This window comes from Silurus aristotelis, assembly GCF_946808225.1.
Source record: "Silurus aristotelis genome assembly, chromosome: 25".
NCBI classification, from domain to species: Eukaryota; Metazoa; Chordata; class Actinopteri; order Siluriformes; family Siluridae; genus Silurus; species Silurus aristotelis.
In genome coordinates this window covers 7,799,537-7,826,716 of record NC_139598.1, presented here as the reverse complement: position 1 = coordinate 7,826,716, position 27,180 = coordinate 7,799,537, and the positions used below count along the sequence as shown (strand labels likewise).

Below are 27,180 nucleotides of genomic sequence, written 5' to 3'. Positions count from 1 at the left end.
TCACCATTTACATCAACAAACTGATAGCGATCAGTAAGATAAGACCTAAGCCAAGAGAGAGCAGTTCCCTTTATTCCAATAATATTCTCTAGTCTAGCAAGGAGGATATTATGATCAATGGTGTCAAAAGCTGCGCTGAGGTTGAGCAAGACAAATAATGAGACAGAACCCTGGTCAGAAGATAACAGGTCATTTATCACTTTAACTAGTGCTGTCTCTGTTCTATGATGAGGCCTAAATCCTGACTAACATCTAAAAATAATTATTCCAAAGTAGATGTGAGCATAACTGCTGTGCTACAACCTTTTCTAAAATCTAGGAGATAAAGGGGAGGTTTGATATTGGCCTGTAGTTGGACAGCTGTCAAGGGTCAAGGTCAGGTTTCTTAATTAGGGGGTTGATAACTGACAGTTTGAAGGATTTAGGTGCATAACCAGTGCTGATGAAACAGTTTATCATTTAATAATATTACACAATGAATTATTGTACATTGTATATTCTAGATAAAAATCAACAATTAGAAGAATTAAAATGCAAAACAAAACAACGCAAATAAAGCACACTGAGTGTACTGTAAATTCAGTTGTTCATGTTATGGCCTCTGTGCTGCTGTCAAAATGTAATGGCATGAGTAAAAACTATAAAAAAGTAGGTTTTGATGTATAATGCCCGATAACAACTAAAAAACTCATTATAATATTGTGGTAAAGGTTTTTTGCAGTATAATAGGTTCTTTATAGCAGCTGCCAGAGCTCACTCAGCCTGCCATGTGTTTAATTTTATGGCATTACCAAATTGCATGCAATTTGTCTGTGATCTGCAGCTTGTTATCTATTGGCCATGAACATTTTTTACTCAGTGCACTTGACATATTTGAAGTGTTTGTAGTTTCTATAAATACCTATCATTTTTATAAAGACTGACACGGTACGACACAAATTCATATTGTATTTCAAAAACGGATCCAATGTCCAAACTGTCCTAGCTGTTGTTACACATGATTTCTTATTGTTTATTTGGCTTTATGGCATTTGTATACATCTGCTTAGGGTTATGGTGTAGTTTTGGTAGCCAAAGAGAATTCTTTCCATTCACACATGCGGTGATTTACAACGACAAAACAACCAGAAACCATTCAACGTCGTGAGCGACAACTACAACAACAGGACAAAGTTGAAAAAAGATTTTGCTTTATCCAAATACGAAGCCAATTCGTGCAGCGACTACCTAAGGGAGTAAAGAAAGCAGAGCACACGTGATCCGTCTCCTGGTTTGCCATCAAAGGTGGACTGCTAGTTGTGTCACTCACTGAAAAATGTACGAACGCGTGCTGGCGATTTCACTTGTGTACTTGTGTACCTTAAAGCTACTTTCAAATATGGTCCCCAGTCTTTGACCTCACCAACAGGCGTTCCACATACTGATTGCCACATTCACCAGTGGGTGGCGCAACTAGTGTTCAACTTTTTTATAACAAATCGGATCATGTGCACCCTTATATGCGTAACTTTGTTGCGTTACTGGGCATTCGGTCAAAATAGTCACTGTCAGGAAGTCACACCGAAATTAATGTCAGTTAATGAAAATGCTTGAAAATTAAGCTCAGATTGTTTGCAGCTTAATTATTTTTATTGTATAGTTTTAACAGCCATTATCGTTTAGCATACTTTAATTGGTCTCGGTTAAAGTGTGATCATCTCATAGGTGACTCGGTTGCCAAAAACACAGTCGGCGTGGGACAGCAACCAGAGTATTAAAACTGCTCGGCTTGCTTTTACTCTCTATGAGCCGCGCGCGCGCGTGTGTGTGTGCGTGCGTGTGCGCGCGAGTGAGTGAGAGTAAGTGGGTGTCGCTGTGTGCTCGCTTCGAGCGCTACACAATGATCACACCAGACAAGGAAGCCGTAGAAGACGGCGCGGTTCAGCGTTGAAGAACAATCAGTCTGTATCAAGTCCCGTTTTTTTCTTTCCTCTTTTTTTTTTAGCGCTCGCTCCGCGGTTTCCGGTTGGATCAGGCGTGTTGGCAGACACAAGGCTCTCGGTGGAGAATAATGTGCCAGCGATCGGCGTGTGCGCGACGCTCGGGTCCCGTTGATCCGCGGAGGGCGCGAGTACCGAGCCAAATCCGTTGCCCCGAAGCCCCCGCTGTGTGAGACATGGTGACAGATGCACATCGCGGGAAGGACCATGGCTGAACGGGCCAGCAAATTCGTACTGATCGTCGTTGGCTCCGTGTTCTTCATGCTCATCCTGTACCAGTACGTTGCGCCCGGCGCGATCAACTTCGGCTCGCCGGCGCATGGCTACCTCGCAGAGGAAGACATGACAATCTTTCCCACGCCGGATCCTCACTATGTAAAAAAGTACTACTTCCCGGTAAGGGACTTGGAGCGCAGCGTGGACTTCGAGATCAAGGGCGAGGACGTGATCGTGTTCCTGCACATCCAGAAGACCGGCGGCACCACTTTCGGACGGCACCTGGTGCAAAACGTGCGGCTCGAGGTGCCGTGTGATTGCAGGCCGGGCCAGAAAAAGTGCACTTGCTACCGACCGAACCGCAAGGAGACGTGGCTCTTTTCGCGCTTTTCCACCGGCTGGAGCTGCGGCTTGCACGCCGACTGGACCGAGCTGACCAACTGCGTGCCCGGAGTCCTCAACAGGAAGGAGAGCAAGACAAAGAAACTGAGGTGAGGGTCTCTAGTGCATTTAAATCCCCCGAGTGCTCGAACTTGACATGCCTCAGTTTCGGCTTTTGTCTGGTTATTTTGGAAGTCTCGCATAACATTGGTTTATTTACTGCTCTGGATCACAACCGTGCAGTTTAAGATCCCTTTAAAGATCGTAGGATCATAAATTCTACTGGGAATCTGTAGATCTAGAGGGGAAAAGTACTTACTTATACTGGACATTCGTATACAAAGATATCTCAAGGTTCCTATTTGCACACATCTCACTTAGTCTTCTCCATGCCATGCACACCAAACAAAAAAAGTGCCTTTCTTGCACTGAGGAATACTTCCATGCTAAAGAATATCAATTTAACCAGCACAGAATATTTAATGGTTTAGAACATAAAAAAATCCCTATTAAAACCATTGCCACCTGGTTTCCATTACACAGTGTGTATGTGTACATCATTAAACCATTATAATCAAAACATTGTAGAAACTTGGAATGATGCCCTAATTGTCCCTACTGGTGTCCACTGGATACCAACTTGTGATGGAGGTGTTGCCTGAGGTGTTTTATTGGCCCTTAATGGTAGACATAACATGCCATCAACAGAATAAAGTGGAGACTCAAACGGACCATTAGAGTTTTCATTGTATCCTTTAAAACCATTACAAATTCAAGGAGGGTTTTTTTCCCCCAGTGTTGAACCTGGAAATGGTTTAAGATACATACATACATACATACATACATTAGACTAAATTGCTATTCTGATTAAAGATTTAAAGGTATATTATGTACAAATTTAATCTACAACATTCCTGCTGAAGGTTGGAAAGATGTGTTCTGCCTCCTTAATGTCTGCACTTTTTATAATGGTTTTATTAATGCTAGAATACATTTACAATCTTTTGCATGCCACACAAAGTTTTTTGTAGGAATGGCAAAGTAAAGAATATGGTAGTCTGCTGGTTTCAACCCCCAACACCACCAGATTTTTTTTCCCCCCCAGATGTTGCACCATCGATCTGTAGAACTCTTGATTACTGTTCTGAGGAAAAGAGCTTACTGGGAATTCTGAATAATGTTGTTTCTTTAATGTTCTAATATTGTGTCATTGAGTCTTTTCCTGTTCCCATTCCTTCAAAATGACTGCAAACTGAGTTTGAAGGAGGTCTGATGCCATTGTATGATTTGTGAAAAAGCAAAAGGATGACAGTGTTAAAATCAAGAAACCACACTTCAGCCTTGTTCTGTTTCTTGGAAATTAAATGCAGTTCAAAATAAATGTTATAACCACACGCATCGCCAGCGTATAGTAAAAAAATGCAGGAAACAAAAATGCACTGTATATCTTGGTTTCAATTTGACTCACATACTTGTTGTGATTTGTGTTTTAAACACCAGCTGGCAAGAACAACACAATCTCAAGGGATGTTTGTGGCGTTTAATGGTTCATTTTTCGACCAAAACAAAAACTGCTCTTCTGTAGGCCTGAGTAGACGACCTTTAACATGCTTCTTCAGAGAAACAAACTGAGGATACCTGTAGTTTGCTGAATCTTTAAAAGTCTACACCTATTCTAGGAAATGCTGATTATAGTAAAACAGCTCATTGTAATTAAGAATTCTGACTGGTTTTTGTAATGCTTTAATGGCATGTCCTGTTGTGAGTAATTTCTATGGAATATCTGAATTCAGGGGGAAAAAAATTATTTCCTGTTATGAGCTTCCTGAAATATGGCAATAATCCTGGTTTATGATTTTACACGAGGTAAAATAGCAACCCAGGCATCCTGAGGAAAAAAACAAAAACAGGAAGATGCTACATTTCCAGACTCTCCTCAGCTTGGAGTGTTTCATGACAGAATTGAGCCAAATTGTGTTTGCCAGCAGAAGAAAGTTCTTCGTTGCTTATTAACACCTCTGAGTGCTTATTCTTGCATGGGATGCACATCATCTTTCAAACAGCTGGAGTCATTGGTTAGGAAAATGAGGCTTGTTGTCACACATGAAAAAAAGAAAACCTGTATTTGTGTGTTTTTAATTGTTTTCAGTGGTATTTTGGTGGAGGAAAACAAAAAAGACTTTCAGTGTAGGAGACAAAGCTGATAGAAAGTGGGAATTTCACAGATGGTTAGGTTCAATCACAAGGATGAGCAAGGTCTCCAAATCAGATCAAGTGGTTTAAATCTGAACAGCGCTTTGAATTCATCGGTTATACACCATAAATATAATCAGGGCTACGTGGCAAACTTGAGCAAGAGTAAAACTATGGTCAGACGTGCACCTGTCATGGTTTCCAGATGCGTTTCTTGTATTTTGGCAGAAGACTGTTAAACAGTTTGTGTACAGACTTGACACTTTCAGTGGAAGAAGAATAACGTTATCCTTGTGTAGCACAAACAGCCGCTGTTTTTTCTCCTAAATTTTCCAGTGAAACATTACATTCTTAATAAAAGCATTTTAGTGGTCGGCTTATTAATGGTCCTTTGGTTCTGATGTGAATGAGTGTTGGATTAATCTCCTGATATTTAATGGGTTTTATGGGAGAGGCAGAAGCTCATTATGATCATCATGGTGTGTGCAGTAAGGATTACGGGCATGTCCCGGGGGTAATGTCGCAGTAATATACATTACACACACACACACACACGCACACTCGGTGTGACTTAACCAGAAGATTGAGGACTGAGATTAGCATCCCGGAATAAGGTGGATTATTCTGGTGGCAGTGGTGCTCGCTCTGGATTTTAAGTTATTAAATTGCAGTGTTTATATACTCATATTCAGTGCTCATGTTGTAGAATTAGATGCATAACTGAGTGAGTTCATTCAAAATTTAATCTTAACTTTGACTGCAATTTATATCATCAGCTAAACAAAACCGTTGGAATACAATTGTTTTTTGATGTTGTTTTTTTACAATATGTATATCATTGTTTTTTGTTTTCTAGTTATATGAAAACCAAAAACCAAGCATTCATGAAGCAGTGAATATTTGAAAGTGAAAGTTTCTGTTCATGTAACCAGGGAAGAACCTCGGCATCCCTTTCTGACAATGATCCTATTGTTGTTCTTAAGGCCTCTAACCACATGAATGTTAGCTTTAGGCCTCCCCTCTGAGTGTTTGCTGTGATTTTACAAGGTGAGTCACTTATTATCACTTCGAAGCAGCTTTTATTGCCCCCATTAAACACACAGGCGTTGACTTCTCTAACGCTAACCCATAGCCACTAGCAGCAGATTGTGCACAAACATCTGTGTGCTAGGCTAAGCAGCTGCTTGGCTAAATAATTACACAGTAAATAGCATTATTCTTTTCCCACTTTAATGCTTTAAGGGTGTTCTGGGTGACTAGAATGCAACAAGGCTTTTCCCATGTATCTGTTTTTTAAAAAAGATGTGGTTGTTGGTAAAACATCTGGATTTTTCTACAGTGGAACTGATTTTAGACATTAGTGCTCTTGGGCTGACTTGCCCTTTGGATGTCTTCAGGAAAACACCGAAACCCCAGTTGAGTCATTATTGCGCTGAAGACATAGTTAATGAAGACCTTGAGAAAGCAAAAAATACACAGTAAACACAGAGTTTGCATTCAATTTGAATTCAGGCTGTTTGTATTTTTCACTTTACCTCAGTATATCTCAGTAAAGATAGATAGATAGATAGATAGATAGATAGATAGATAGATAGATAGATAGATAGATAGATAGATAGATAGATAGATAGATAGATAGATAGATAGATAGATAGATTGCCATATAGATATTTATTCTTGTATGTATGCAGTACTTGATTATCCTTACGCAAACTAAACCCACAATTCAGGCTTGTGCTTATCAAATATCTCAGATGAGGAATATTGATTTAGGATCATCTTCCAAAATAATGTGAGGGACAGATTGGAAACAAAATCTATAGCAGCAAAAAAGGATTCAGCTTTCCCCTTAAAAAATTGTTGCGGTACAGTATGTTTCCCAAATGAAAAAAGAAATAAAATAAAATAAAAATCATGGCACATCATACAATGTTAGCATAGATGACTTTATTTTGGAGTAGCAAATGGGTGCCAAGGATATTGTAATAGCAAAATCAGATTTTTTGCCAGGGTGCTACAATGCCCAAATGTATGCCAATGTATATTAAACACTTGGAAAGATATGCAGATATACAGCTGAGCAGTTGAGAGTCAAGGGCCCAGCAGTGGATACTTGGTGGTTCTTTAATCAGAAGAACCCCTGAGCTACAACCTCGCTAAATGCAAACTCTCCTTTGAGCTGGATTTGAAGCAGTGATCTAAGGATTGCCATTTTAGCATCTACAGTGTTTCACACCTCCAACTGCGCTTTAGAAGGCATCAAATAGGTTCTTAGAAACCGGAGCTGAAGGAGTGTTTGAGGTAAAGCGGGCCTAAACTGACAGATAGTGTCTCAAGATGATGGCGGCATGCTTACTTGGCAAGATGTACAGTACTTAAGGTGAGAGGAAGCTTAGCAGCTATAAACATTCATCATTCCCAGACCAGCCTTGTTTTCTTCTCTGCTTGAATTTAAGCAACAGCTGTTACACAGAAACCAGAAAGACCTTTGTCTTGAAAATGCTAATATTGGAAAACATAAAGTAACAGCTTTACCTCTGTATGTTATAAAGCCCTATGGTGACCCCTTACAAAACGGAAATAAATGACCATCTCCTACTGCTTCACCATATCAACAATGTTAAGCAATATGCCAAACAAGTCGTTACTGTGGAAACTATCATTTATTAAAATGAGTGCAGTAGCTGAAGCTACGGTTGGAGCTTATATAACAAAAATAGCACTCAAGGGAGCATGCTGAAATGCGGATAAAAATGATCCACACCAGAGTGGCATTATACGCATAGTAGATTAATTTCTTAAAACCTTATTACCTAAAATGTGCTATCCCACTTAAACATTGCGATTTACCAACAATTACGCTTTTACCGTATTAATTAATCAATATTATGCAAGCAGACATACAGTCAAACTGAATACCGGGATATCTAGCACAATGTAGCCAAATGTTCAGTATATCTTTGCTTTGCTAGTTGTAATATATCTGAAATAACCTACATTCTCTTTATTGAACGTTAGCATGCTACCTAGCTTACATTGTTTTATACAGCTTTGTTAAAGGTTCTTTCATTGAAATTGGTTTCTCTTCAATTTTATTTGTTCCAGCTTTTAGAATCAAGTTAAACTTTATTTTCATGACTTTCAAATTTCTGTTTTGCAATGTCAATGTGTTGCTAACGCTACTGTAGTAAACGCTGCGACCTGAGTGGAACATTGTGGTGAACACAGTTAAGTGGAGAAATATCCCAGTGTGGTTATACGAAATATTAGCATTCTTGGAAATGCCTACATATGCCACATGTCATGTTTTAACCCTCTTTTAAAGCTAATGAGAAAAATGAACACAGCTTGTTGTCTTACTCAGAAACAAGGAAGTTCTCTCCTCAGGATTTTCCCATGTCAGAAACCGTACTGCTGGTTAGAAAAGCAACCTTCTAAAGGTAAAGGTGCTTTATAGTTGTCACATGTACATTAAAGCATAGTGAAATAGTTTTTTCGCATATACCACAGATGTTAGGAAGCTGGGCTCAGAGCACAGGGTCAGCCATGATTCAATGCCCCTGGAGCACAGAGGGTTAAGGGTTAACCCTTTTTTCTTTTAACCAAAAAAATCTACATTTCTCCATACAGTCAGACTTAAGAATCCAACAGAGTTATTGCATAAGTACTAAATAAAGTTCAATCAAGCATGAAGGACACTGGAACTTTCAGTTCACCTTCACTGGAGAGGAGGCTGGCAAATGGGGCATGTGCATTATTAAAACGGGGCAGTATAAAAGTTCGGAGGCTGATTATGAAAGGAAGGTTAGGAGAGCACTGGGATCAGGGGTTATAGATAGACTCTCGATGGGTTTGAATGCTCTTTGGCCCACTGGTGTAATTCTGGAGAAAGGTGCATCCTGGTGGTAATAATAGCAGAGCTGGCTCCAGGATGTGATTTAGTAGGAAGCCTGAGGACAGGCCAGCCTGAGCAGGCACAGAGCTTGCTAAGCCCTTAACTGCCTGTCTGCTGAGACAAATGAGGAGCAAGTTCTCTTTAGCTATACCTCACTTTTACTTCCTCTCTCTCTCTCTCTCTCTCTCTCTCTCTCTCTCTCTCTCTCTCTCTCTCTCTCTCTCTCTCTCTCTCTCTCTCTCATTCTCTCTCTCTTTCTCTCCCGCTCTCATTCTCTCTCTTCCTTCCCATCACCTCAACACCTCCCAGGATCATTACATGAACACTCACCTCTTTTCAAGCTTTAAAAATCATTTGGATGTTTTATTGGAATAAAATCACGAGTACTGCTGTATTTCCAGCATTCACTATTTTTACATTTCGTACTACTCACAAAGTGTAACTGGGCAGGGGAATGATGAGAGGCGAAGAAATGAATCATTTTAAGGAGCAGTTTGCACTTTTAACAAATCAGAATGTGTAAGATTTTTAATTTGCTACATTTAATTCATTAAGACTCAAATAGTCATTGCATGACAGTAATTGGGCCATTTTCACTGTAATCTTGCTGTTTCGGTCTGGCAGCCGAGTGCAAACTAGACCTCTACAAATGCCTTACTTGTATCACACTATAGCTGTGTCCCAGAAAAAAAATATTCTCATTTGTTAGGAACAAGAGTCTGAGCGTTGGCCTAATTTGTGAAATTGCCAATTTTGCCAGCATTAACAGGGGTGGACATGTCATCATTCTTTTTAGCTAGCAAACAGGGGTGACTAGGTTAACAATGCTGTTAGCTAACAAGCTAAAGCAAGGCCTGTAATGAGGTAAGTGCATTAATACAGATTAGGGGAAGTACAACCCTAATAAGATTATTATTCTTATTAATTAAAGAAAGTAGTTTTTGTTTGTACCCTCAACAAAAAGTTGTTGGCAAATGTTTATCAACTGTGGAAAATCTTCATAATATTCAAATCTAGCTAGCATTGTTATCTTCTCATCCAAATTGATGGAGATTTTATTTTGCAAAATCCAATAAGAAGTAGACTTTTTTCCCTTCTTGTTAAACCTTGTGAGCAACTATACAATAAAAAATTGGAATATTGTAGATATGCTTGTCCCAGCCACTAGGGTTTCTTTTATTCTTTGTGCTTTATCCTTTTCTTATTTGGTACAGTAAGGATGGCTAGTTTGTGTGTGCAGGTTAAAAAGCAGGTACATATCACTCTCCGCACGTCATTCACACAGACCATGTTCATAGCCAGGAGTGCTCAGATATTAGTGTAGACTTTCAGCTCTGTCATGGTGCTGGGACCAAACAGCAATAGGTGTGGCACCTGGAGAATAGCGGCTGTGTGTGTGTATGTGTGCATCTCTCTGGTTGGCTATGGACAGCCCTTTGTGTGCTAATCCAATCAGATCAGCGGGGATTAAAACCGCTTGACACCAAAGCAGTCTATGGAGTTTATGCAAATCCCTTCAGTGCTTGTGGTGGTGCTGTACTGTACTGGATCATGGAAGCAGGAGAAAGAGCAAACACAGTAGCAGGGTGAGAACACCCATTTAATATTGCTATAGTTACTGCCAATGCTTGCTTTATTGCTTAATAAAATCTGTTATACAAAATGAAATGGAAAAAAAGCATCTATAAACTGCATAATATTGTGTTTGTGCCACCAATAAATAATGCTCTGACCCTTTGAATCATGAACTCCAGAAGACCTCTGAAGGTTCTGTTTGCTGTGGTATTGGCCTTGGTACACCGAGACGTTAGCAGGAGATAATTAAAGTCTTAAAAGGTGGGGCCTGTCTAGATCGGACTTGTTTGTCTAGCACATCCCACAGATATTTGATCAAATTAAAATCGGTTTTATTTGGAGATCAACTCATTGAACTCATTGTCAGGATCCTCAAGCCATTCCTGAACAAGTGTTGCAGTGTGTCAGGGTTCATTATCCTGCTGGAAGATGCCTTTAACATTAGGGAATACCATTGGGGTGTACATGGTCTGAAGCATGATTTGGTCTAACTATTGTGTACTAGGAACCTCTTACAAGACCTTCCATTTAATAGATAATCTGGTCGACTAGCTGTCAACAGTTCGATTCTTGTCAAAGTCAGTTACCATTTTTTTCTGCATCCAACACACCAACTTTGAATCTTAACTGAAACTTGACTGAAACTTGCTGCTAATGTATCCCACCTTTTGACAGATATCAGAGTAACAAGATAATTAATGTTATTCACGTTATCTAAAAGTGGTTCTAACGGTATCACTGAGCTGGGAACATTTCAGAATGTTACACAGGATCAAGTAATGACTTGTAAACCTTCCACTGTATGAACTTGTAGTATTAAAAAGATTTTGGGTAAGAAAATAGCTTATTTTGATGATGGTTTAAATGTGTTTTTTTTTTTCATAGGGCAGTATGCGCACTCGAACAAACAACCCTTCTAAACACAGCATTTTTATTTCGGAGGCCTCCCACTCTCCGTGATTGCTCCATGGTCATTTGTGTCCCCATGAGGAGTGTCTGTGTGATTTGTAGTTTCTTTCTTTCCTAGTTTGATGATAATCACGAAAGCAGCAGACAAAACACTACAGAGGGGAAAATTTCAAATTTACCACTTCACTTTTTTTTTTCTTTCGTCTTCTTTGCAAAATATCCCAGTGTGACATCCAACTATCTTCTTTGTCACAGTTCTTTTTTCTTTTTACTGCCACTACTGTTGTTCTTCTTTTTTTATTTTGTGTTCATGGGTCTGTCCACATACTGTAATTGATGCCTTATTGATTCCTCCATTCGATCACCTGAAAATACGTATTTTAAAGCTGTTTAGAGTAATCAAGAACTGATGAGAGGGGGGAATTTTGGACACACAGGCACTTCTTATGTGTTGTCTGTAATGTTACTATGCAGTAAAAGTGCTTTAATTCTCCAAAGATCGATTATAATAAATAATTAAATGTGAGCAAATGCAAAAAAAAACTACCGTATATTTCGGACTATAAGCCGCTACTTTTTTCCCCATGTTTTGAACTTTTTGGACTTTTCCTGTCTTTTTCCCGGTTTCAAAAACTTCAAGACAAAAAACTGAGCGACATAACATTAGACAAATAAAATTTCCGAACGGAAACGAAAAAAACGCACCTCACTTGTGTTCTGAGCTGCACGGCTTCGGGAGAAAAACTTCCACCGGTGTTGATTTTTAAACGCACGACGATGCCAAAAGATAAACTCCAGAGAGAAATAGTTGTGAAAGGAAGGAGGAAGACAGTGAACAATGACTTTCTTGGTAGGCTACTGTTTAGATACAAGCCGTTGTAGCGTGTTGAGTCTGGGTGTAGGGAGAGCTCACTAACTCCAGTTGCAACAGAAATCATATAAGCACAGACAGGTTTCCAAAACTCGTGCTTTTTTATTTTTCTTGGCAACAGCGTTATGGGTTAGTCAAAGAAACTTAGAAATGAGCATCAGAAAATAATGAGCACATAATCCTCAGTCTCACATGCACACACACGCAGTAATACCGGAAGAATGCAGTGACGTGCTATTCCCAAAAAGCTGCTCTGCTCTTAAACACCGTGTAACAGTCACTCTCTTTCGGTGAAGCCTGTGTAAAGTTCATTAGTTTCAGTGAAGACAGCGGCTTATACACAGGTGCGGCTTATTTATGTTAAAAAATAAAAATATTTGTAAAATTCAGTGGGTGCGGCTTATATAACGGTGCGCTTTATAGTCCGGAAATTACGGTAATTAAACAATGGTAATGATTCAATGATAAATAAATGTCTCTTGCATTAAAAGGTTTTTGAAGGTTTTGTTTAGTCTTAAACCTATTTAATAAAGTGTATTATTTATACTGTACATATGTAATAATGCTTTAATCAATGACCTCCATAATAAGTATCTTTACATTGAAATTATGCTTCAGTGGGTAAACATTTGATATATGTTTTTCCTTGATTCCTCTGCTCCTTGTTTCTTCAGCAGAAGTGAAGAAAGGAAGGAAGGAAAGGGAAAAAGAATGCACAATTAAAGAAACGAGGACTCCGCCTAATAGTTATTCAAAGCAAGGGCCTGAAACTACCTACTTAGATTTACGTCATTTGGCAGACCCCCTTATCCAGAGCGATCTACACTTATCTTATTTATACAACCTAGAAGTTTAGGGGTTAGGGTCCTTGCTCAAGGGATCATCAGTGACAGCTTGGTGTGGATGGAATGTGCACTTATGACCTTCTGATCCTAAGTCCAACATCTCCACTTACTACTTATCACCTCCCCATAATTCTTTCCCACATATGGCTAAGAAATAGTCCTAAAATGTCATCATTACAAATCACATGTGAAAGTACAACTATGTGCAAAATATGTAATGGAACACTAGTGCATATTACAACTTACAAAAATTCAGTGGTCAATGTTCTAAAAAAATATGCAGTTTTTAATTTCACACTACCAGATAAATTCATGTGAAAATGAAAGTGCCCCCTCTTTTTGAATTTCTATGGTTTTAAGTGTCAGGACATAAAAAATAATCTGGTCATTATGTTTGGAAAAACTAAGCACACACTCTATCATAGAATTAAAGTGGCTAAGTAGCAGTCATGTGCTAGTTATTAAATTCCCTTAATTAATTGACTTTCAGTAAGTGTGACCACTTCTATAAAAGCCAAAGTTTGAGCAGTTTGCTAGGCTGGAGCATTCAGCTATGTGTTAACACAATAGGCATTAATGATTTTGGAGAACAATTTGTATCTGCTTATCAAACTGGGAAGGGTTCTAAGGCCATTTCCAAACAATCTAAAGCTCATCATTCAACAATGAAATAAGTTGCATTCAAGACAGTCACCGATATTTTCAGGAATAAACATTCCAGCAAAGTCATTCGAAGGTCAGACCTGATTCCTAAAATCTTAAGCACACCAGCAAATTTACACCAGCATGTCTGAAGTAGAAAAGAATCAAAGTATTGCAACGGACCAGTCAAAATCCAGAACTCAACCCATATGAAATGCTACGGCAGGACCTTAAGAAAGCTGTGCGTAAATAAATGCCCGCGAAACTGAATGAACTAAAGAAGCGTTATTAAGAATAGTTGGTACTGGTAAAGTCACATGGAACACAATTACTTTGTTATTACTACTAAAGCTGGTTCTACAAGCTACTTAATTGTAAGGTGTACTTAGTTTTTCCAACCATGGTTTTTCTATTTTGGCTTAATCTTTGTAAAATAAATAATGACATTGTGTAATATGTCATCTCTAGTTGTTCATCTGAGGTACCTAATTTTAAGACCTGATAAGGACCAGAGGATTATTATGTCCTGATACATAACACCAAAGAATTCAACGATGGTGCACTTCCTTTTACACTTGACTGTATATACTGTACTCTGCCTAAGAAAAGCTTTCGCTTTTCTCTGTTTTTTTCTCTTTTTTTTTTTTTTTTTAAGGAATGTTAAGTAGAAGAGTTCGAAAAAATCGAACACTTGAACAAATAAGGATATAATTGACAGCTTGGATTCCTCATCATCGGTAATGAAGAACCCACAGCTGCGCATACTGACTTGAAACTAAACCCAGTCTTCCTGCTCTCCGGCTGGTCATGGGAAAAATGGGCTATCCAGAGATCAGATTGATTTCTGGAAAGACCAAATTACAGACTGATGACTGATTAAGCAGTAGACAGGCTTGTATTGAAGCTTGCTATGTGCTTGTGTGCGTGTATTCACATCAGAATGTTGTTGTTTTTTTTTGTTTTTTTTTATATCTAGTTGAGAACTAAACCTCTGCAAAAAAGGATGGGGAATTTTCCTGAAGTTTCCCAAGAGGAAAGTTTTTTGTTTTTTTTTTCCCTGTATTTTTTTTACAAAAAATTATTAATTTGAATAATATGCATACATTAAAAGAGCTAAAAGGTTTGCTTTTGGTTACTGAAGTTAAGTTTATGAACAGATTTAGATGTAGACGTGAGAGAGAGAGAGAGAGAGAGAGAGAGAGAGAGAGAGAGAGAGAGAGAATGCTTTTCTGCTTTTGTCTCGCACTTAAATACAAAGATGCCCATCTCAGCGAAGCAGACTAATAATAGATTAGAAGCCTATCATGGTGATCTCAGGCAATCTGTCACCTCCTCCTCTACTTGAGGCAACAAGAAAGCCTGCTGCAGAAATTAACACCAGGCTATCAGTGGCAGGCCTCTAAATAAAATTTGAGTGAAGAGAATCATGGTCAGGTACACTTTACACGTACGTGACTGGTTTGCAATTAAGGTTGCCGAATGTTTGGTCATCAAATATATTAGTCTATTCTAACAAAATGAATACAAAAAAAAAAAAAGATGTATATATACAGGGCTGGAAATTGGCAGAGTGCTTCTCGATGCTAGAGATTGTCTATATTCTGACTTTGTTGTGTGCCAGTGATTGATGTCATTGCTGGTTATTGATGACTTTCGGTGCCACCCAGGTGAAATTGGGTTCTCTTTTGAGTCTGGTTTCTCTCTTACTCATACCATCTCAGGCAGTTTATCCTTGGAGTCGCCACTGGCTTATTCCATAGGGATAAACTACTTAGGGTAAACAATCTTATACCCAATAAACTTATACGTTTCAACTTTCATCACAATCACAAATGCATATAAATAGCATAGCAACAGAGAAATTGTCCATGATGTAGAAGAACAGCATCTGAATTATGGCCAAAACAGCTAAGTTTGTAAACATTGTGGGTAAAATGCCAATCCTACCGTGCTTACCACTGACGGATGATAGTAGTACATGTAAACACATGAGTTGTTGTGTACATGTTTTGTCATTGCGGTGAAAAAAAGAAATTGGTTTAATTAGCAGTTCATATCAGGTATGCTTCTAAGCAAATTTGGAACTGTAGATAAGCATAACTGTACGCCTAATACTATACCAAATAAAATAATATTTAGACGTGTGGGGCATCCTCAAGCATAAGGTAGAGAAGCACCATGTCTAACATCCAGCAGCCCTGAGATGTCATTGTGGAGGAGTGGAAGAGAATCCCAGCAACAACCTGTGCAGCTCTGGTGAATTCCGTACCCAGGAGGATTATGGCAGTACTAGATAACAATGATGCTCACACAAAATATTGACATTTTGGACACAGCTTTGGCATGGTCACTTTGGGTGTACTCACTTTTGCTGCGGGTTATTTTGACAATAGCAGCTGTATGTTGAGTTATTTTCAGAGGACGGTAAATCTATACTGCAATACAAGCTGCACATACGTTACTCTAAAATACGTCCAGGCTTTATTTCTATAGTATTGTCCCTTGAGAAGATATAATAAAACGGTTTCTGAAATATGAGGGTGTACTCACTTTTGTAAAATACTGTTTCATCTAAAATAATCATCTGTACATAAATGTAATATTTGGTGTAGGTTGTGTGGCCTTTTCCTGTGTTTGCTGAAATTGCTGTAGTGTGATGCAGGAAAGGTCAATAGCAGGCGACTTGTGGAATCACAGTCATGGGACATGAGGTTTAAGTCCAGTGAAGTTTGAACTCTACAGTAATAGTAGCAGTAATTCACAGAAATTCATTTAAACCTAAATTTTGAGGGAAAGAAATTAAAGGTGAGGCACCCATCTAATCACAACGTGTAACTAACCATGTCAGTTGCATTCAGTGCAGAAATGGTAAGCAGGCTATCATTTGTTCCAGAACCTCTATTAAAACTTTAGAGGACAAGCTTATACTGTTTTCCTTTGACAGAGTTTGTTCTTGCTATACCACCAATTGGTGGTTACATTTGTTGAATGCAGTCAACCATAGCATTGAAATAGATTTTTGCTTTTCTGTGTAATTTTCACTCAAATCTTAATGAATCCCATTAATCCAGCATGATGTGCAGATCGTGTACTGTTTCAGGTTGAAGGTGAGGAAAGAATGCCTTCTAAAAGGTGATTTCTATGTATTTCTGTGTTACTATTTTACATAGTAGCTCTGCTTTGTGATGCAGAAAAGGGTATTGTGGGCATAAATGCGAGACAACATCAAAATTGATTGCATTTGGCAGACACCGTTATGCAGCTGGGGTTCAAAGGGCAGCTGGTATTTTATCTTCCAATCTGTAGAACCATTTCTTACCGAGTTACCACCATATGTTGGACAATTGCTAATGGATCGACATGGAGTTGTTTTGTTGTGTACACTGAAGCAGTTTAATGAGATGCTCTGGCATGTATTTCACGTGTTTCATCAAACGCTGATGAATGTCCTTTTAATTAGAGTGGATTTCTTTTCGGCTTCTCCCGTTAGGGGTCGCCACAGCGGATCCTCCGCACGTTTGATATGGCACATGTTTTACGCTGGATGCCCTTCCTAACGCAACCCTCCCCAATATATCCAGGCTTGGGACCGGCACTAAGAGTGGCTGGGGATGGTTCCCTGACCGGGAATCGAACCCGGGTCGCAGCGGTGGGAGCGCTGCATCTTAACCACTAGACCACCACGGGACCCTCCTTTTAATTAGAGTAATTCTATTCAAAGCCTCTGAATTGCTAACAATAATTGGGTTTGTTTTATTTTTTTCATCGTTGTATCCAGAGCTTTCGTCTTTTTTTCTATAAAAAAAGCCCCTGCTCTGAAACTGCTTTCTAAAAGAGTAGTCCGTTAAAACCACATATCAGATTGAGATAGGAGCAGATAAATGAGCTGTAAATCCCCCCGATTTAACCGTTTCGCGAATTTCTTAACCTTTTGCGATATGATCAAACTGTCACACTAAACTGTGAGTATAAAAAGACTGAGTTTTCCCCCCGTGTACTCATGTTTATAGTCTTTGACATATTCACATTGAGGTCTGTGTAAATATCTATTATGCGGTAAACATTGTATAATTATAAATATATACAATATGCGTCTGTCTGTCTCTGTCTGTCTGTCTGTCTGTCTGTCTGTCTGTCTGTCTGTCTGTCTGTCTCTCTCTATCTCTATCTATCTATCTATCTATCTATCTATCTATCTATCTATCTATCTATCTATCTATCTATCTATCTATCTATCTATCTATCTATCTATCTATCTATCTATCTATCTATCTATCTATCTATCTATCTATCTATCTATCTCAGCTAGTTCTAGTACATTAGTAGGGCCAGTTTACTTCTACATGATTGGGCACTTTCTCTTTCTTTAATGGGACTTTTAAGACATAAAGGTACAGTGTACGTGATGCGAACCGTAGCACATTAATAAAAACTAAAGCATCCTGCAATCAGTTACGTTGAATGCGTTTTACACAAAAGCCTCATACTGCTGAACACGGACAGATTAAAACACTTACTGAAATGCTTTCAGAGAGAAATCACTTGGTTTATAATTATTCATACAAGTGAAACACTGAACACTGAACTTGCATTGTTATTTATTTATTTATTTTCCTTTTGTTCATTGTGTAATTCTTCAATTCCTGGCCGCTTCACGACACAGTATCTCCATGCTATCTGCGAGTGCGAATACTTTCGGTCCTGACGTGCTCATCGAGACGCTCACACAGGAGTATAAATCAGCCCTAATGAGTCTGACAGATGTGAGTGAATGAAGACATTAAAAACCGTCCCGTCTCATCTCTGTGGAGATTTAATGCCATATTTGATTATTAGCTTTTGTAACGTGTCTTACTTGAAAGTAGATGTGATGCCAAAGCATTGGATGGTAGCGCAGATATACTCGGTCACTTATAGAAATCGCATTCCAGTGTTGACCCGGCGGTTTTAAACGTTTTAAACGTCAGGAAGGGCTGTTGAGCCGTTTCCCAAACAGCAGGAACTTGAGTTGTCTACAATTTACTCTGCTGCCACTTAGTTGCATGCTACTTTCTTGATGGCAGCTTAATGACTTTAACCTGCCGAAGGGACGGTATATAAACGAGATGGCCAGAAAGACTCCAATAGTATTAGAAAAGACGATCCAAATGGAGGCAGGGAAAAGAAGAAAGGAGAAAAATAAAACTCCCCTAAACGCCCAAGCTGAGTTGAAGGTTAGGACATCTGACAGGCATGCAGCATTTTCGATGTCTCCATTCTTCCAGAGATGGATGCAAGACACGAGTGGGAGTAGGCAGACACAGGATTGATGTAGATTCCAGTGGTGAAATTATTATCCATGTATGGTACTATTTATATCACCACTGCTGCTGTTGTGCACAAAGAAGTACATATGTCGAGCTTGCCAGAGGCTAGTTTACACTCCAGCGAGTGCAGTTTTATTAAGGCCTATCATGAGAGTGCATGAAGTTCTGTTGAAATACACAAAGGGACAGTATGGCTAGAGCTGCTTGAGGGATGTTGATGGATTCAGTATTCTTTCTGGTTGTTTTCAAAAAGGTTTTTTTTTTTTAAGGGTTAATTAAATTTTAGTCAAGCCACTGACAGGGTGATGGGATTTTCCTAAGAGTCAACCATTTCAGCCAGATGCAGTCATTTTCTTATCAGGCCACATTCGATTCCAACACCTGTGCATGAACCCTCTGTAAATGCTTGTACCATTGATTTACTTTCTTAAATTATGTTTTTTTTTTTCCCCCTTTATATTCTTTTCATTTTATCTCTATTTGAACTGAACTATATGAGGAGGTGGGGTATTTACAATTAGCGTTCTTCCGATTCTGAATATGTCAGACTGCACTTTGAGCATTTATGCATCTAAAATAATCTTGACAAAATTGTACCATGTATAATATGACCAGAAGAAAATGATCTGTGTTGTAGGCTATTTTCAGCAATCATTACACAGTACCTACTGATGCAAGAGTGTTTTTACTTGGGGAAGAGATAGCACCAACATGCACTATAGGAAGAAGGTAAAACAATAGATGCACTGTAATGCTCTGGGCAATGCTTCTCAGGGAAACGTGTCCTGGTATTCATGTGGATTTTCCATCCACACACCACGTACTAGGGGTTTAACGGTACACAGAATTCACGGTTCTGTACGGATTTTTAGTCACGGTTGATTCAGTTTCGGTACAGTTAGCGTGAAGAAATGCAAAAACGCAAAATTTTTGTTTTTATTAGCGCGATTTATTATTGTTCACATTTGTGATCAACATTTGAACAGTTTACATTTTTTAAACACATTTAAATTAAATGCCTGATTGGTTAAATAATATATAAAATAATATTTTATAACAAATAATATTTTTTATTATATTGGTTAATTTGGGTAATGATTAAATAAAAATAATTAAATGGGAAAATTTAATTAAATGGTTTACATCTGTTCGACCCCATTTGGGTAATGTGTGTGTGTGTGTGTGTGTGTGTGTGTGTGTGTGTGTGTGTGTGTGTGTGTGTGTGTGTGTGTGTGTGTGTGTTTTTTACATTTGATATAAAATTTTCTAAAGATATGATCTACTTAACTGTTCTACTTATTTCAGCATACTTTAACAAATGTCTTCATCCCTTCCATCCTTCATTCGTTTACTCCCTTGATATGCGTAACTGTCCGGATTTTCTCCTTTTAAGAGAAATTCTTAAAGATAGACATAAAACGATTAAGAATCTATAGCGGCAGCATTAGCCGCAAACCGCTAGCGCTAAAGATTATTTAGCGTTTTCATGCATGCGAAACAAATCTTATTTCCGTTACCGAGCGAGTAGCCACAATGACACTGCGCTAAACTTTAGTTGCTTTTTGTTTTTAATTTTTTATATATATATATATACAGTACAGACCAAAAGTTTGGACACACCTTCTCATTCAAAGAGTTTTCTTTATTTTCATGACTATGAAAATTGTAGATTCACACTGAAGGCATCAAAACTATGAATTAACACATGTGGAATTATATATGGAATTATATACATACCAAAAAAGTGTGAAACAACTGAAAAATCTCATATTCTAGGTTCTTCAAAGTAGCCACCTTTTGCTTTGATTACTGCTTTGCACACTCTTGGCATTCTCTTGATGAGCTTCAAGAGGTAGTCACCTGAAATGGTCTTCCAACAGTCTTGAAGGAGTTCCCTGAGAGATGCTTGGCACTTGTTGGCCCTTTTGCCTTCACTCTGCGGTCCAGCTCACCCCTAAACCATCTCGATTGGGTTCAGGTCCGGTGACTGAGGAGGCAGCACCCCATCACTCTCCTTCTTGGTCAAATAGCCCTTGATGCCTTCAGTGTGACTCTACAAATTTCATAGTCATGAAAATAAAGAAAACTCTTTGAATGAGAAGGTGTGTCCAAACTTTTGGTCTAATGTTTTTTATATATATATATATATATATATATATATATATATATATATATATATATATATATATATATATATATATATATATATATATAAAACATTAGACCAATGAAATTTCCGAATGGAAACGAAAAAACGCACCTCACCTGTGTTCTGAGCTGCACGGCTTCGGAAGAATAAACGTTTTTTTTTTTAAACTCACGGCGATGCCAAAAGATAAACTCCCGAGAGAAATAGTTGCACAGACAGGTTTCCAAAACTCGTGCTTTTTTATTTTTCTTGGCAACAGCATTATGGGTTAGTCGAAGAAACTTAGAAATCAACATTAGAAAATAATAAGGACATAATCCTCCTCTTGAACACACGCAGTAATACTGGAAAAATGCAGTGGCATGCAATTCCCAAAATACCGCTATGCTCCAAAAGGAGCGCAAAATATTTCACCCGTTACACCGTGTGTAACGTGTCTTTCGTTAAAGCCTGTGTAAAGTTCATTAGTGTAGACACCTGCGGCTTATAGACAGGTACGGCTTATTTATGTTAAAATTAAAATATTTGTAAAATTGTGCGGCTTATATATGGGTGCACTTTATAGTCCGGAAATTACGGTGTATATATATGCTTCTACAGAAGGGCTTCAGGAATGGTTTAAGGAACATGACAAAGAGTTTAAGGTGTGGCCTTCAAATTCCCCAGAACTTAATCAACAGATATGTTTTTCTGCGACTACAATGTGTACATTGTGAAGACAACTGCAAAGATGGCAGTTATTCAGAGATCGTTTATCCAGTGCAAATCAAGCTATAATTGCTACAGAAAAACTCAGGCGGCATTACTTACTTTAGTCTGGGTACTCGACTGGTTTCTGTGGAATATCATTGTGATTTGAGGTTTACACCGTTTCTAAAATCTTGTTTGTGACAGTATAATGGGAAAACGTAAATCATTTGATAGAGAATGATCGCAAGCATGGAAAGTAAGCAAGCGCAGGAGGTAGCATAGTAGTTAAGGCATTGAATCAGAAGGTCATAAGTTCAAATCTTAGCTCCACCAGTGTGCCCCTTTTTGGGCCCCTGAGCAAGGCCCATAACCCTTTTGGTGCTCAATTGTACAAATGAGATCAATGTAAATCTCTCTGGATAAGGGCGGCTGCCAAACGCGGTAAATGTTAACGAGCAAAGTATTCACAGTACCAAAACGATCTCGTTTTGAAACCATAACCCCCAGCGTGCTAGCAGATCATCTCATGCCCCTGTAGTGGATGCTTGTGCGGTGTGAGCGGTTCAGCCTGCTAGCATGTTGCATGTGCCTGAAATGTTCAAGTCCGCTTGTAATTCTTGCCGATGAATCTTGCAGCATGAGTAAATTTTTTGACAAGCAGCAAGAACAGTAATGAGCAGCGGCCAAGAGGAAATCATGAATTTATTTCCGTCGTCAATCTATTTGTGTGGGACCAGGGGCATTGTAATATTGCTTCTATAATACTGCTTCGAACGCGAACCCTACAATTTATTCAGGATATAACTCCCAAATGGTCATTGGGAACACAGTAGTAGTAATAATAATAATAATAAGACAAAAAATGTATGTGTGTAGAACAAAAAACCCTAAAAAAATCATTTTTTTATTTGTTTCTGTACTGAAAAAGTGCAAAAATATCCACTATATCCATTTTATTCTTGACAAAATCGCATGATTGACAGCCTTTGCACTTGCTTTCATTAAAAAGTCGACATGTGGGCCAAGAGTGTTTAGTCTTGGCTCTCCAGGTGAAGGATTGCGTAGTTTGCCATCAGTTGTATAGCCTGTGCATGGCTGCATCCAAGCGATCACGAGCAATGAAAGTTGTGTGGTGTGAACAGTTCAGCAGTTTTAGAGGCTTGGAAAGTACTGTCCACTATAATTTTCCACATCGCTTACCTTGTTAAGATGACTGCTTTTCATTAGATATAAAATTGAAGGTGACAGCAAAGAGTGGGAACTATGCAAATCTTCTATCCCTCCTCGCATAGGCAAAATCACAAGACCCGGAATAGGATGAGATTCAGTATGTTACTCACTTGTCTAGACTGAAACGTCTCTCTGCATGCTGCATTATTCAGTCGTTTTGATTGAAATAACTTCAAGCAGCAGACAATGGCACATGGCCAACGGCCTCTTTAGCTGCGATTTGATGTAAGGTTTTCGTAATAAAGCTTTTTAAAATAGAATACCATATGGTACAATTCCCTTCTCTACCCAAACTCTAAAGAGATTGATGTTTTATTTTAATGAAGCTTTCTATACCAAGGGTGTCAAAACTGAAATTCATTAAACCAGGTCATTTAATAGCAGGGTTTTGAAGGAAATTAAAGCTGCGAAGAGATCTTGAGGCTTGTTTTTAAAATTTTATGAGCGTGCTGTAAAAACGAGCTTGGAATAACAGCATTATAATAACACAATGTGGGGGAAGCTTTAAAAGAGATTGTGTTTCGTACAACACAATATATTGTTTGTTGGTTGCCATTAGAAACTGGTTACTATTGCGTTTAATGTTGACTATTCAAACTGCAAAATATAAAGTGAAGCGGAGGATAGTCACAGAAAGTATTCAGAATGCAAATTTGGTAATTAAATGAAATGTAAATGCGCAATGTAAAGGATTCAGGTTTTCTTTTCAATTCTATAGACTAGCAGCCCAGAGTCCTCCTTTTTTCCTATACTTGTGCATGGGTTTTCTTTAGACCCAGCATAGACTGTGAGGAAAGCTTCTGCTTCCTTCTAGAACATCTCGTCAGTGAGAAGAGATGACATCAATTGCTGATCTTTAGACAAGGATAAGATATTGCAGGAAATAAACAATTCCTAGCATTGGGAGGGATAGTGGATTAGGAGAAGGACAGAAATGCTGTGTTTCTTACCCTGTACTGTTATAAAAAGCCCAAATAGGATATGTGTAATTGAACTAGGCGATTTGCCCTTACTTTTAAAGGCAACATGATAATGATGTATACTTGCATGATATTGGGGCATGTAGCATTTATTAAGGCATTATAATGGCATTTTAGAATAAAAAAGGAAAAGATCAAGAAGACCTTTAAGGAGCTCAACCTCTGAAAATGTCGAAACTATTCGGCAACTTGTGCATGATGATCGTCGGAGAACGCTCCACATGATTTCACTCTTTCCCGAAGACAAAGACCCAGCTCAAAGGTAGCCGTTTTGACACACAAATCGCAGAAGGCGCTCGACACGCTTCAAAAAGAAGACTTCCGGGACGCATTCCAGAGGGGACTATATAGAAGGTGATAGCGTGTAAGCGTAGATACGTTCGAATTGCGACGTAATTGGCGGGAGATCGGGTCGGTGACTCAGAACAGAAGTGGGTCAGGGTCGAGTGGGGAAAAGAGCGGATCACGGTGTATATCACTGCTCAGTTGCTCAAGGCCGAGTCACTGTTTGCTTGGGTTGGGGTGGCTGGGCTGTGAACCATGCCAACCGGTCGACAAGCGTGATAATTGAATTGTGGAAAATGCAAATGTTGGACGGTTACTATGCCTGCCAAGAGATGTATTCGGGCCATTTCACAGTGGGGCTCAGCACGGGGATGTCGATTAATTAAATATATCTTTTTTCACTCCATAAGTAATGTGAGAAGAGATTCTGGAAGATGATTTCCTCCTATGGAGATTTGGCTCTTTTTGGTCTCTTAAATAAAAATGATTCTTTTCCTTTTAGAACTTCATAAGCATCGCAGTGCAGTATTTGGCACATTAAACCAAGCAGAAGCTATGGGAGTGAAAGTATGGTTTGCTGTATTATAATGTATGGTGGATGGGCCTTAAGTCACACACGAAAAGCAAACACTACCTCCTGCTGATTTTGTTCGTCCCCCACTGAATGAGAATCCGCTCAGGCTGACAGGAAGCTAAGCGGAGAACCCCAGGCACAGGGGTGTGAAATATGTCTCTCAAAGAACTACACTCTGTTGGTTAGCGCTGCCTTTCTAATTACGAGGGAGTTTGGGGAGTGGTTTGGGGGTATGTTATTCTTCAGATAATTTATTTACCAGGTCTTGATTCTTTTTTATTTTTTCATGTTTTTTACTCCTCTTTTCTTAGGAAAAGATCTAGACCACAAAGAGATAGCAGCTGATGCTCCCGTAGTACAAGTTTCAGGACAATGAAAAAAAAAAATGCTGAAAATGATTTTCCGTCTGTTTTGGATATCAGATGCACAAATCATCGGAGAGATCAAATTTCATTTTCCTGTGTGCACTGCGTTATTTTCCTCCCCTAAAACTGCTATGAGAGTCGGTGATTTTCAGCCTTCCCTCTTCTGGGCTGTTGCGTGCTGCAGGCCCTGCACTTCGGTCTCCTGTCAGCTTGTTCCTCATTCAGCAGCCGGTGTGTGTGAGTCGATGAGGGCGTCTGATAAAAAAGAACAAGACTCAGCCTGCTGGGAAACACCCCCGCATATGATTCACCTAGATCCTCTTAATCAAAGGTCATCTCTCACTCAGGAATAAAACCAGGTCCTGCACTTCTCGTATTTCTATTCATCGTCTTTCCTTTTACCCTTTGTCATCATTTTTTTTAAAACCATTCTTTCTCTTTCTTTCTTTCTTTCTTTCTTTCTTTCTTTCTTTCTTTCTTTCTTTCTTTCTTTCTTTCTTTCTTTCTTTCTTTCTTTCTTTCTTTTTCTTGTCTCTGTTTGCTTGTGTCAGATGTAATCCCTCAATCTATTGAGCCCCAAATAGAATATATGAGCTCTCATGGTAGGTTGTGAAGCATAACTCCATAATTGAGTGTCATGTTCAAGCTCTCTGTCATTTCGGATTGATGTTGCTGTGTCGGGTTGAATGCCAATGGGGCACGGAATCCAATTATTCAACAGGGACAGCAGCAAAATGTGACACGGATTGTCCCATGCTGGAGTGTATGAACTGAGTGAATTTTTTATCATCAGAATTTTAAGAGTGTGTGTGTGTGTGTGTGTGTGTGTGTGTGTGTGTGTGTGTGTGTGTGTGTGTGTGTGTGTGTGTGTGTGTGTGTGTGTGTGTGTGTGTGTGTGTGTGTGTGTGTGTGTGTGTGTGTGTGTGTGGAGACTACTGTTTGGCCAATGTGGGCACCAATATAATATTAATATTTTAAACCCACTGATTAAAATGTTGTATATTACACTTTTGAAAAGCCTTCCAATAAACACACTCCACATGTTACAATATCCTATATTCCAGAACATACAACGAATAATTGAATAGATGGATAACTCCTGTGAATTTCAAACTCACAAGAATGTGAGGAGGAGTAGGATCTCGAACCTCAGTGTTCCCCTGAACCGGACGAGGGATGTACACATTGAAGAATGTTCTAACTACTCCCTCAATTCCAGAGCCACAAATATACAACCAACATAATTAGAAAGGTACTAGGGCCCACACAAAGGCTGGAGGTACATACAAGTGACAGGATGTCTGCCCCTGAGATGCTGGTTTGTGTCTCGGTCAAAATGCAGTTGTTTTGGAAAGAATCTGAAAGTGTGCTCTTTATGGGAAAACAGTGAAATCACATCGATGTTGCTGATTTCCTTGCTTATTTGGGGATGATTATTCTCTCTGGGGACTCTTTACTTTGTGCTGTGAAATTCTTTTAAGCAATTTCATAGAGCTGTCTGATGTAACAAAGCCAGTGCCATTTATTTGTGCCCCCTCCTGTTTTTTTTTTTTTTTTTAAAGTAAGCATGGACATTTCTTATTAATACACTCAACCCCTGATAATTTGGATTTCCTGGCTCTGAAAATTCGCTGGTTCTCATTTAAAAACTAACTAACAGCAAGTTGGGTATTCTCTTAAAATTTGCTGGACCGAATGTTTAGGAATGTTAGGAATAACATTTTAAACTAACACATTTCATAACAATTTTTAAAACACATTATTGTATTAAAGTGACTGTTTAGATGACTTCACTAAGGTACCATAGGGGCGTCCAAAATCTGCAGATTTTCGGAACTCGTTTGGAGGGGGTCTTAGAACGTAACCCGGGGGACCACTGTATTGTATTATGGATACTGATGAAACAGTACATTTAAATATGTAATTAAATCAACCAATAAATGAGCAGTTATAGCATTATTAAGGTTACATTTCTTTCTCTTGTGCAGCGTTTAGATGCTTGTGTCTGTTTCCCACTGGTGCAGTTTGCTTAGCCAGATGAGAACATAAATAGTTGTGTTTGAGTTTGGACCAAAACAACATGCCCCTAGAGCAT

The 27,180-nt window shown here is 38.8% G+C and overlaps 1 protein-coding gene across 1 annotated transcript in view; it reads left to right on the top strand.

The window, feature by feature from the left end:
* Positions 1–1,601: 1,601 nt before the first annotated feature.
* hs6st1b (heparan sulfate 6-O-sulfotransferase 1b) overlaps positions 1,602–27,180 on the top strand; it is an 82,964-nt gene continuing 57,385 nt past the window's right edge. Inside the window, exon 1 of the mRNA XM_083530003.1 lies at positions 1,602–2,686. Coding sequence (XP_083386129.1) covers positions 2,166–2,686 — 521 coding nt within the window. The 5' untranslated portion in view covers positions 1,602–2,165. The remainder of the gene's footprint in view (positions 2,687–27,180) is intronic.